Below are 12,898 nucleotides of genomic sequence, written 5' to 3' on the forward strand. Positions count from 1 at the left end.
GTCACACCTGATACCCCCTCTGCTTGTAAAACCAGTCTAACACGGAAGAACCTACCCAGGAAAAGACTGACAAATAAATTTTACTGTTGTGCCTCCATGCCAAGGCTATAAGTACCTACTAGCTTATGTTGGCACTTTTACAGGCTAAATAGAAGCTTTCCCTGTTAAAACCATACTGCTGAAGAGGATGGAGATTTCCCTGAAGAACTCCCAAACTATACCCGTGAAACAGTAGAAAACCTGAAGTTCCTATTTAAATAGAGAAAAGACACCACCCAGCAGTAGATAAGTATCTACATAAGTGGAAAAAAAAAAAAAAAGTGGAAATTTAACCCTTGGTTCTGGGTAGTTGCTGTACTGAGCCAAAAAACCCAAACCCACTGCTGTAGAGTTGATTCTGACTCATAGCAACCCTATAGGACAGAGTAGAACTGCACTACAGAGTTTCCAAGGACCACCTGGTGGGTTCAAACCGCAGACCTCTTGGTTAGCAGCCTTAGCACTTAACCACTATGCAACCAGGGTTTCCGCTGTACTAAAGATAAGCCTAATAATTCTCTGGTGATACATGAATCTCTACATGCTGCCTAAAGGTTAGAATCATTTCAGCTGTTCTTCAACAACAGTAGATAAGTTGGAAAAATTTTACCTGCTCGACCTTCTCATGCTGTGAGATAAGGCTAATTAAATGTCACTAGCGTACTCTTATTATTAATTTTTAAACCATGACTTTTTAACCTCCTTGTAAAGTTTATCTCCACACAACTTCAACAATTTCAGATCGCGCTAATGATAATACAAGGATTCTAACCTATACCCAGAAAAGATCCTGTCAGCCCTAATATATCATTAGAACAGGTAGCGAGACACTTTTACTCAGTTAGGCAGGGACAACGCCCCAGTTCAGCATGGAAAATTTACAGAAGCAGAGACCTCCATCTATATTCCCATAAAGAGTGTTGGGTTTAATGTCTCTCAGGGGGGAAATGAGACAGGGAAGAGATCGGGCTGGCTGAATTAAATAAAGGCTATGTTTCAAGGCCCTGTGTGCTTGACCAGCTATAATTAAATAGTCTCTGAATCTAAACCTAAGTGTAAACCACCATATAACTTTTGTTGCTGGCACTGGAAAACTACTTATAATTAACAAACTAAGTGCTTAGACAAGATAAGGGGTTACATTTCAAGGCCTCTGTGCCTGACTAGCTATAAATTACTGATAATCTTCCTGAGTTGTTTTTTCAAGGCCTCACCAGGTGCGGAGCATACACAGTAAGGATCAGCGTGGCCTATGGAGGACCTTCCACATGAGACAAACATGAACAGGGGCCCCTTGCTGGGGCTCAAACCAAGATCCAGAGGCATCACACATGCACGACATCCCAGAATAAGTCCTGTTCGACATGCCAGCAGCCTTTGTGACTGACTCCATCTTAGTTCCAGCAACCTCTGTGAGGAAGTCCATCTTGAATTCTAACTTCGTGCACATATGATTTCCATAATCCCTCCCCTTCTAGAAATCTCCACCCATCTAATGAATAAAGATAATGCCTTTTTCCCGCCTAAGAACTTTTATAAGCCCTATGAAATCCTTTGTCCAGTTGACAGACTGGAAGCTAGCGTAGGTAGAAACCCCTGTCCCTCTCTCCCTCGCGAGCCTTTTACTGTCTCTAATAAACCTTTGTTCGTGTGGAATCTCTGAGCCTCTCCTGGTCATTCTTGGTCAGAAGAAGGTAAGAACTTAAGCAGGGCTTAGTCCCAAGCTGGGAAGCCCTGTCTTGTACCAGATCGTTCAAAAGTGGTTGCAGCTGTACATCAAAAGGGAACTCCAGAAATTCAAGCCAGATTTAGAAGAGGACATGGAATGAGGGATATCATTGCTGATGTACATGGATCCTGGCTGAAAGCAGAGAACACCAGAAAGATGTCTACGTGTGTTTTATTGACTATGCAAAAGCATTCAGCTGTGTGGATCATAACAAACTTTGGATAACATTTCCAAGAATGGGAATTCCAGAACACTTAATTGTGCTCATGAGGAAACTGTACAGGACAAAGAGGCAGTCATTGGAACAGAACAAGGGGACACTACCTGTTTTAAAGTCAGGAAAGGTGTGCATCAGGATTGTAGCCTTTCACCATATTTATTCAGTGTGCATGCTGAGCAAATAATCCGATCAACTGGACTATATGAAGAAGAAAGGGGCATCAGGATTGGACGAAGTCTCATTAACAACCTGAATTATGCAGATGACTATTGCTTGCTGAAAATGAAGAAGACTTGAAGCACTTACTGATGAAGATTAAGGACCATGGCCTTCCGTATGGATAACACCTGAAAATAAAGAAAACAAAAATCCTCACAACTGGACCAATAACCAACATCACAGTAAGTAGAGAAAAGACTGAAGCCAGAGGGGATTTCGTTTTACTTGGATCCACAATCAACACTGCTGGAAGCAGCAGTCAAGAAATCAAATAAGGCATTGCTTTGGGCAAATCTTCTGCAAAAGGCCTCTTAAGTGTTAAAAAGAAAAGTTGTCACTTTGAGGACTAAGATGCACCTGACCCAAGCCATGGTGTTTTCAATTGCCTCATATACAAGCAAAGGTTTGACATTGACTAAGGAAGACCAAAAAAGAATCGACGCCTTTGAGTTGTGGTTGTGCTGAAGGATATTGAATATACCATGAACTGCGAAAAGAATGAACAAATCTTTCTTGAAAGAAATACAACCAGAATGCTCCTAAGAAGTGAGGATGACTAGATTTCGTCTCACATACTGTGGACATGTTATCAGGAGAGGTCTGTCCCTGGAGGAGGACATCATGCTTGGTAGAGGGTCCTCGAGAAAAGGAAAGACCTTTAAGAAGATGAACTGACAACAGTGGCTGCAACAATGATCTCATGCACAAAAAGGATTGTGGGGATGGTACAGGACCAGGCAGTGTTTTGTTAGTTGTACATACGGTCGCTATGAGTTGGAATTTGCTTGACGGCATCTAACAACAACAACAGAAGTTATTCTCCTCAAACTTGCAACTTTGCTACAGGTTTACAGGGAATCAGAACTGTGTGAGGACCCCTGCTGTAGTCTCAGAGGGCCCAAGGTGCCCTGCATGAGAAGGAGGGGCCTGACCTTGGAACAGACTGTGTTGTGGCCTCTAAACGGCCTCAGAAAGAGACTGGCCATTTGACAAACTGCTATGGAGTGGAGTTTTGTGCCAGGCACTAGGGAGGCACTGATAAATGATACACTAGGGGTGGTGAGTGGGTAGGAGTAGGGCTAAGAAAGCAAGTTGCCCTTTTTCTAACAATTCACTTGACTCCATAGCTACTTTCTAGATAAAATAAGGTAGGCCCAGTGGATGGGTGTCAACAGCAACCAGTTCAGTGTGAACTGTCTACTCAGACCCCATATCCATATGCTTTCCTTGTCTTGAGGCACACAGTTAATGGGGGACACCAATTCTTTTAAGGTTATAGAGGATCACTGAGTCTTTGAATACAGTCCTTGGTCTAAAATTGAGCACACATTGGGATTCTTACATTATGTACAATATACTTATAGTCTATTCCCAAAGCTACTTCAAGCATTCATCCAATTCTTGTTGTTAGGTGAGGTCAAGTCGGTTCCGACTCATAGTGACCCTATGCACACCAGAACGAAACGCTGCCCGGTCCTGAGACATCCTTATAATCCTTGTTATGCTTGAGCTCGTTGTTGCAGCCACTGTGTCAATTCACCTTGTTGATGGTCTTCCTCTTTTCCGCTGGCCCTGTACTTTGCCAAGCATGATGTCCTTCTCCAGGGACTGAATCCTCCTGACAACATGTCCAAAGTATGTAAGATGCAGTCTTGCCATCCTTGATTCTAAGGAGCATTCTGGTTGTACTTCTTCTAAGACAGATTTGTTTGTTCTTTTGGCAGTCCATGGTATATTCAATATTCTTCACAAGCACCACAATTCAAAGGTGTCAATTCTTCTTTGATCTTCCTTATTCACTGTCCAGCTTTCATGTGCATATGATGCGATTGAAAATACCATGGCTTGGGTCAGGCACACCTTAGTCTTCAAAGTGACATCTTTGATCTTCAACACTTTAAAGAGGTCCTTTGCAGCAGATTTATCCAATGCAATACGTCCAATAGGCACACCTACATTAAAAGGCACTTTATGTATGATACTTGTCTTGGTCACCTAGTGGTGCTATAACAGAAATACCACAAGTGAATGCCTTTAACAAACAGAAGTTTATTCCCTCACAGTCAAGTAGGCTAGAAGTCCAAATTCATAGTGTCACCTCCTAGGGAGGCTTTCTCTCTCTATTGGCTCTGGAGGGAAGTCCTTGTCATCAATCTTCTTCTGTTCAAGGAGCTTTTCAGTGCAGGATCCTTGGGACCAAAGAATGCGCTGTGCTCCCGGCAGTGCTTTCTTGGTGATTTGAGGTTCCCACCTCTCTCAGTTGGCTTGTCTCTTTAATATCTCAAAAGAGTTTGGCTTAAACACAAATGAAATTGTAGATTGAGTCCTGCCTCATTAACATAACTTCCACTAATCCCATCTCATTAACATCTTAGCGATAAGATTAACAACACATAGCAAAATAAAATCAGATGACAAAATGGTGGACAGTCACACAATGCTAGGAATCATGGCCTAGCCAAACTGATACACATACTTTCGGAGAACACTATTCAACCCATGACACTACCGAATTTACTCCCTCAATAATCTTGAAAACTGAGACGATTTTCCTGTTTCTACAAATGAGAATGCTGAGCCTTAGAGGGGCTAAGTTGTTACATGCTTGCACAGAATGCACCTGACTCCAAAACTGGTCTGTGTTCTTCCAAGTTCACTGCACCTCACTCTGGAGCCCCACAGACTAAGGCTTAGTGTCACAGAAGTGGTGATAGTTTGTGTCAGAGAAATGCTGCCCTGAGAAAACAAGTTAGATGTTACTGCTGTTTGCAATTTTTTTGATTCAACTAGTTTTTTTGAATAGCCATGAAGCCCTCTGAGCTGATCAATGTGGAGGTCATCAAGTACAAATGTGACGCTCCAGTGCTATGACATACCTGAGGAAAAAGACAGAAATCAATACAATATATTCAGGGGCTAAAAGGCAAGTTAGAGTGCCACGTCCTGTGGAATACCAGGCAGAGGAGAGAACAGTTCATGTGAACCAGGCTGCTGGTTCTGTCCAGAAGAGGGACAAGAAGAGGGCAGAGCATCATGGAAGAACTAGAACTTGAGCTGGGCTTTGCTGTGCTTTAGCTTATGAAAGAGAAACCAGAAATTTGTCCTAGAATAATGTTTCCTCTAACAGATCAGTGTTTCATAATTGTTTCATCTTCCTGTAAGTTGGCTTAGGAACCAGAGTGGCTGCCATAGAGAAAAATCTGGTATTTGCCTGAGTAAAAAGTACTGTTTCCATAGGGTGGCTGCACTGTGTCAGGAAGCCTAAGGAAAGTCCCTTTCTCATCGGTTTGGTGAAACATAGGTAACACTGGAACAAGGTCTATCCTCTGCCAGGTTTCTGGCTTCTTGGAGAAAGATCCTGTGTTGTCTCTGCCTCTCAAAGGGGTGGGTGGGTGCTGGTGAGATCAATGGAGTGTTTGGCAGCCAGTGCTACCCAGTAACCCCAGTGCCTTGGAGTAGATTCCGACTCAGCGACCCTAGAGGACGGAGTAGAACTGCCCCATAGAGTTTCCAAGGAGCGCCTGGCGGATTCAAACTGCCGACCCTTTGGTTAGCAGCCCAGCACTAGTTGGGTTGAAATGAGAAAGTGAAACCTGAAGGGCTGTGAATTCTCTTCCCTTTTCTGAGACTGCTTCTTAGCACAGAGAGTGGAAAGCCCTAGTCCTCAGTCCACCCCTCTGCATTTGAGGAACAGGGTAAGAAGGGGCAGAAGCTTCTGGGCCTGTCCAAGGAGCCGCAGTGTAGAAGGTCCATGGAAAAGTTTCAGAAGGTGCTGGACCTATACCAAAAGCACCACAGCGCATTAGGCTATGGCCTGGTGACCCTGCTGACAGCGGGCGGGGAGCGCCTCTTCTCCACCGTGGTGTTCTCCTGTCCCTGCAGTGCCACCTGGAACCTGCCCTATGGCCTGGTGTTTCTACTGGTGCCAGCGCTCGCGCTCTTCCTCCTGGGTTACGTGCTGAGCGCGCGCACGTGGCGCCTGCTCACCGGCTGCTGTGCGCCAGGAGCCCGCAGGGGCTGCGGCGCGGGGCTACGCTGCACCCTGGTGTGCACACAGCTGAGTGCCGCCGCAGCGCTTGCGCCGCTTACCTGGGTAGCTGTCGCTCTGCTGGGGGGCGCCTTCTATGAGTGCGCGGTCAGCGGGAGCGCGCCGTTTGCGAGGTTCCTGTGCCAGGGCCGCGACCCCAGCTGCGTGGCCCAGCTGCCGCTGGTGCCCTGCAATCAGGCCAAAGAGTCCGAAGTGCAGAACCTTCTCAAGGAGCTTCGAGCTCAGTCACAGGTCAGTCGCTGGTGCGGGATCCTGAGGGTGCGAAAGGGGCCGGAAGGAGGGAAGGAGACGGAAAAGAGGGAAGTTTCTGCAGGGCGATCAGGGGTGATGGCATCTCACTTACACAAGATTGGAAAGACCACCTTTCCCAGGCATAGGACACCCCAAGAGAACTAGCAAGGCTACTTGCTTCCAATGAGCCCAGAGGTGAATATCAAAATAAAACCAATAAGAAGAAAGGCACTCATGTAGGGTCAGCACTTTCTGTGTGCCAGGTACTGCTCTAGGTACTTCACCTCCTGCTTTATTCTTTCATGTCTCACAGCAACTCTGTCGGGTATTCTTAGTTCCATTTTATATCGAATACACTGAGTCTAGGTAAAATTGTTCCTCCAGCCAGGAGAAAGCCAATGAAGTGTTGCAACAAAACTGGTGTGCCCAGCTGGAAAGCCACAACCCTACACTGCTTCTGGGCTTATAAAGCCCAGGGATTCTTTAAAATGAGCATGCCTTTCATGGGAGATGCAGGAAGTCCACATGGTTTGAGTTCTATGGGAGTGACAAACAATAGACTCCTCCCTGGGATCTTGACATGACTTGGAATATGACTGACTTTCCAAGCAAGCAGTTGCATTGGGGACAAGGTTACTGTGATGCAGTCCTAAAACTGTTGTTTGTTCACTATCATAACAGGTGAACTACTAAGAATTTTTTAATTTCTAATGAAAAATGTGACTAACTCTCTATTTTGGAATATTTTCCCAAGGTGCTGGGCTGGATTCTGATAGCAATTGTTATTATCGTCCTTCTGATTTTTACATCTCTCTCTCGATGCCTATCTCCAGTTAGTTTTCTGCAGCTGAAATTCTGGAAAATCTATTTGGAACAGGAGCAGAAGATCCTTAAAACTCAAGCTACAGAGCATGCAACCATACTGGCAGAAGAGAATGTTAAAAGTTTCTTCAAGGGTTCATGTCCAAAGGAACACTACACCCCAGGAATTAAAGACTGGCAACAGATTTCATCACTATATACTTTCAACCCCAAGGAGCAGTACTACAGCATATTGCACAAATATGTTAACAAAAGTGAGAAGAGTCAGAGTATCAGATCTGCAGAAGGAGATGCCTTGTTTCCTGTTTTGGGCTTTGTAGATTCGTCTGGTATAAACATCACTGCGGAGATATGACTTTAGTAATGAAAAGAAAAAAAGTCCTTGGAAATATTGCTTCATTTTTAAAAATGAACATTAGTTTTGCTTATGAGTGCTTTTTTTTTGCCTTCTACATTTTGAAAACATACTATTTTAATCTGAAATAAAAATTTAGAGTTGAACACATCTGTTATATTAATTTTTTTAAATAAGTGAGGTTCACTGATTCAAGGTGACAGACTGGAACTAGATCAAAAATCTGATCTTCTTGGTCTAGTGTCCTTTCCACTGAATAACAATGCTGCTTTCAAATAAAATACATTAATAGCAAAAATGGTGGAAAAGAGCAATTATGCTTCAGACCTTCCTGTTAGGTTATCTGTTGTCAAGTTCAAATTTACTTTCTTATAGACAATATCTTGCTCGAAACTTAAAAATACTGGCATTTTATGGCTCTAGTAAGGTTGTTAAACAAAAACACAAAAATTCATCTTGGAAAGGAAACTAAAAAATTTGAAAAAGTATTTTAGGAAAATTGCAGGTAATAACTTGTTTTTAGTTTGTAGGACTGGAGGAAATATTTTAAATCTATTTTTCCTGATAAATTTCAAATATGCACAAAAAGTAGGGAGCATGGTATTATGAACCCCCATAATACCATCACGCAGCTTTAACGGAACGGGGGCATCAGATACAACCTGTACCATACAAAAAACATGGAAATACAAATTGTGACCTGATTTAGCTTAGACCAGGGAAGAGTGGGGGAAATCTCTTAGAAACTGAAATCTGTAGATTAGGAAGAAGAACATTTCAGCCAAAAAGAACAATGTATACCAAGATTCAGAGGTAAGAAAGATCTTAGCACAGTTGGATGTCTTAAAGGTACTGGAAAAATAAGCAAGGGATAGACCATGTAGGGCCTTGAAGTCATATGAAGGACTTTGGTTTTCATCCTATGAGCATTTTAAGAAGATTGATTTTACTTTTCTTGTGGAATAATGAATGTCAGAGGAAGGACAGGAGCCAGGGTCGAAACAGGGAGCTTAATCAGGAGGCGGCTGCAGTGGGAAGGTGGGTGTGAACTTGAACTGGTGATGAATTTGCAAAAAGTGGATAGATTCAAGATAGATTTTGTATGTAGACATGACAGGATTGGTGGATGGAAAGAATGTAAGAAGTTAGTGAGAGCAATGCTGTCTACAGATAAAATTCTGTTGCATGATAATGCCAGGACTTTTCAGGGTACACTTGTCTTCTGTTAGGTTGTCATCCCTGTGGTCCCTCAAATTTATGACTGGATTCTGAGTTTTAGAAAAGGAGATACAAAGACATTAAACTGTAAAACAATTGAACACTGATCATAGCTAGCCGTTCTTCTTCTCTAGGCAGCCCCTTGAGCTGACTTCTATTTTTATTCTGTTGCATAAGGCCATTAAAAAGAACCAGTCGCTATGAGTCAGAATCAACTCGACGGCACTGGGTTTTATTTGGGTTAGTCAGCAGGGCTAAATATCCTGTTTTTGAGAGTCACATGTAACAAAAAAGTTGGGAGCAGACACTGTGCAATCAGTCTTTTTCTATTCCCTAATAATTTTGAAAATCATATGCCTACTTTCAGTTTTGAGTCCTTTGTTTCATTTTCCTATTTATTTTTGTGTATTCTTTTGTACATTCTTCTCTTTCAATAATTTTTTCTAGTCTACATCTTCAATAGTATCATATTGTCTCTAAGGTTATTTATGCTCTCTCTCAATTTCTCTTGCACAGTCTTTAATAATTATTATAGAATTATATATGCTTAAGATAAAAAAAACTATAATGATAGAGAACTGTGTGAAGTAATAATTATGATTAATACCTCTTTCTTTTGCAATATATTCCTCCCAAACTAAAACCAAGCCCGTTGCCATTGAGTAGATTCTGACTCATTTCAACTCAACTGGACAGAGTAGAACTGCCCCATAGGGTTTCCAAGAAGCACCTCATGAATTCGAACTGCCGACCACTGCTCCACCAGGGTTCCTAATATTTCTCCCAGTGGTAGCCATATACTCTGTGGCTACACAAATGTGTGCAATTTTTCACATAAACTATTATTCTTCCATGTCAGTATATAATAATTTACCTCATTAAAAATTACTGCATAATATTCCTGTGGTTAGTAGGGCATTATCTCTTTTTTACTGAAAACACACACACATTCATGAAGTATGCAAGGATAAACCCCAAATTGTTCAGTGTGGTCATTTCTGAAAGAAGAGGGGCAAGGGATTTTTTATTTTTTTAGCTTCATGCACTTTTGATCTTTGAAATATTTTGTAATGAATAATTAATATTACCTGAGTAATAACAAAGATTAAAAAGAACCCTTATGCTGGTGTTGGGTTTTACAGTCCACAAAGCAGGTTTGCATCTTCACCTCATGTTATTTTCATGACAACCTGTGTGATACCAGTGAAACACTCACATTCACAAGTGAGGAATTAAAGGGCACAAGGCTACATTACTAGTTCAAGGTCACGTGGTCAATAAAGGCAGAACTGAAGATGGAGGGGTGGGGGTTGATCCTTTCTAGAAGATGTGGTTCAGTGTGGCCACTTGGCTGTTTTTGTTACTGAACCAGATTTTTTCCTTCTTAGCCCATGCGACCCAGTGAGCAGAGGTACAGATGTCCTCGGTGAACCCCAATGTTTTTTACATCATCATCAACATCATCCTTGGGAACTACTGATGGCTATGGGAAATAGCTAAGTTCACTTTGAATAAACATGTGAAACCAGGACACAGCCAGGTTATTTCATGGTGGGAATCTGGTCACCATTGTTTGGCAGGACACACTACTTCTCTGAGCCTGGGCCCAAACAGGCCACATCCTTGGCTTAAGAAGATTTTCTGTACTCGGTGTGTATCTGCTTGCTGTTTTACCAAATGATTCTTCATCATCACCCTTGGCTTTATGCTGCCCTGAAGCCTTAACCTTAAAAAGCCTTAACCTTAGGAGAGACTCAAACACAGCGTATATTATTAACATTTGCTGAAAAACAACTAAGTTATTCTGAAGTATGATTCCACATTGTATTTGGTACTGGTAAGAAGATAAAACAAAATAGGGCATGATCTCTTTGCTCCATCCAAAAACCATGGCCAGAAATATCAATGCTTTATGAACTGGTTAAAGAAACAGGTTCAAGGGGAAGCACCTGAAAACAGAATTAGCCATGTGTGAAAATGTCTCCGGCTGAAAAACATCTTGAAATCTCTAAGTCTCACAACACCCTGCATCTTATCTACCAGATGGCCTACAGTAAAGAACTTCTCCTAAGACAAAAGATGGAGAACTGCTCCCTGCCTGAGTCACCCCAGCAGCAGCTGCAGCCTACATTTGTCAGCAGCAAACTCCTACTCAGAGCCTACTATGTGTCAAACACTGGGCCTACCTGAAAACTAAACCTTCTGCAGATCTTATTTTTCCTCTTCCTTGCATTACCTACTTCTGAAATATCTCTTGTGAATTGCAATGTAATAACTGTGGAATAGAGTATATTATATTCTTACGTAATGGAAAAGACTTATATCAAAAAAGGGATATGTTCTGTCAAGACTCATTGCTGTAGGACCAGAGCACTAAATTCTTTCAAATGAAAGAAAATTCCAAAAAGATAAGGCAAGTTATTGTCATTTAAGAATTGTGAGATATTAAACAGAGAGGAATATGGAATGCTGTATAGCATTCCATTGAATGAACCGACTACAATCTATTTACCCATTTAACTGCTGATGGACATTTGGATTGTTCTCAGTTTCTGGCTCTTATGAATAGTGCTGGGGTAACATGGATGTACTTGTGTTAAGTTATACACGTGCAGGTGTTTCTCCAGGATGTGTTCCTAGGAATAGAACGTATGCACAGAAGGTATGCATGTATTCCAGTTTTCTAGATAATGCCAAATGTTTTCCAAAAAGATTGTACCAATTTACACTATCACAAGAGTTCCCACCTCTCTAACACTTGGCATTTCCAATTCCTTTTTGTCACTCTGGTGAGTATGTAGTGCTATCTCTCATTGTGGTTGTAATTGGCATTTCCCTGATCATTAAAGGCTTTAAGCATTTTTTCCTATGTGTTTTGGCCATTTGGACATTGTCTTTTATAAAATACCTATTCAAGCCTTTTCCCGTTTTTTGTTTTTAATTTGGGATGTCTGTCTTTTGCCTATTGATTCATAGGAGTTCATTATTATTTCACTCACTTAAATCAACAAATATTGAGTGACTGCTATATTCCAGGCATGTTCTAAGACTTGAGATACATCGGTGAACCAACAGCAAAGGTCCTTCCCTTGTAGAGCTTACATTCCAGGAGGAGACAGAGGTTAAAAAAAAAAAAATTTTAACATAATAATTAAATAATTGGGTATGTAAGAAAGGGAAGAATACTATTTAAAAAAAAAAAGAAGAAGAAGAGCACTCTAAGAGGTATTAGAAATGCTGAGGGTTGAAGAGGGGTTGCCCTCATTGAGAAGTGACCTTTAAGCAGAGACTTGAAGAGGTGGAAAGTTAGCCAGTGTGGCCTGAGAATAGTGAGCCGGGGCAAAGAGTATTCTATGAGGTCAGAAAAGCAAAAGAGTGGGGAAGATCATGAAAGGCCTTTGCGTCATTGTAAGGCCTTTCGATTTAACCCTGAATTAAATGAAAAGCAACTTCACACATTCCCCACAATCCCGAAATAACCTGATGACCGAGTCAGACCACTGGCCACTCTGGGGTAATCAGCAGACAGCAAGAACGTGCTGATTAAGAGAAGGAGAAGTGATGTTCGTATTAGACTGTAGGCGGTCATAGCCCTGAAACCAGGGAAATGATTTCTGAGATCTAAGGAAATATGATGCTGTGAAAATGAAGTCAGATGGGAAGTTGTGTGTGTGTATGAGTTCTCTTAGGATACCTTGAACACATTTTGAATAGTTTTGCTAGGATAATGTTACTTTAAAAACCTTTGTTTGATAAAATTATTGATAACAATGAGAAAAGAACTTGCACATTCAGCAGTCACAGCCAGCAAAAGCAGTTCTAGAAAAACATATCAAAACAGGTAAAATTTGTTTTTAAAATTCTGCAACTCAGTTCTACCAAACTTTCAGAGAAGAGTTAACACCACTACTTCTGAAGGTATTCCAAAGCATAGAAAATGACGGAATACTACCCAACTCATTCTATGAAGCCACCATCTCCCTGATACCAAAACCAGGTAAAGACATCACAAAAAAA

The 12,898-nt window shown here is 41.7% G+C and overlaps 1 protein-coding gene across 1 annotated transcript; it reads left to right on the forward strand.

The window, feature by feature from the left end:
- The first annotated feature begins 5,862 nt into the window (after nucleotides 1-5,862).
- LOC100670951 (calcium homeostasis modulator protein 6-like) lies at nucleotides 5,863-7,809 on the forward strand. The gene is made up of 2 exons (XM_003404271.4): nucleotides 5,863-6,486; nucleotides 7,241-7,809. The coding sequence occupies exons 1-2, from the start codon at nucleotides 5,959-5,961 to the stop codon at nucleotides 7,661-7,663; spliced, it is 951 nt and encodes a 316-aa protein (XP_003404319.1). The 5' UTR covers nucleotides 5,863-5,958; the 3' UTR covers nucleotides 7,664-7,809.
- Nucleotides 7,810-12,898: the final 5,089 nt, after the last annotated feature.

Source organism: Loxodonta africana, chromosome 1 (assembly GCF_030014295.1).
Source record: "Loxodonta africana isolate mLoxAfr1 chromosome 1, mLoxAfr1.hap2, whole genome shotgun sequence".
In the NCBI taxonomy this organism is placed as follows: Eukaryota; Metazoa; Chordata; class Mammalia; order Proboscidea; family Elephantidae; genus Loxodonta; species Loxodonta africana.

Coding starts and splice junctions, on each gene's coding strand:
- LOC100670951 (XM_003404271.4), top strand. CDS start 5,959: ATGGAAAAGTTTCAGAAGGTGCTGGACCTATACCAAAAGCACCACAGC. Junction 6,487..7,240: donor AGCTTCGAGCTCAGTCACAG/GTCAGTCGCTGG, acceptor TATTTTCCCAAG/GTGCTGGGCTGGATTCTGAT.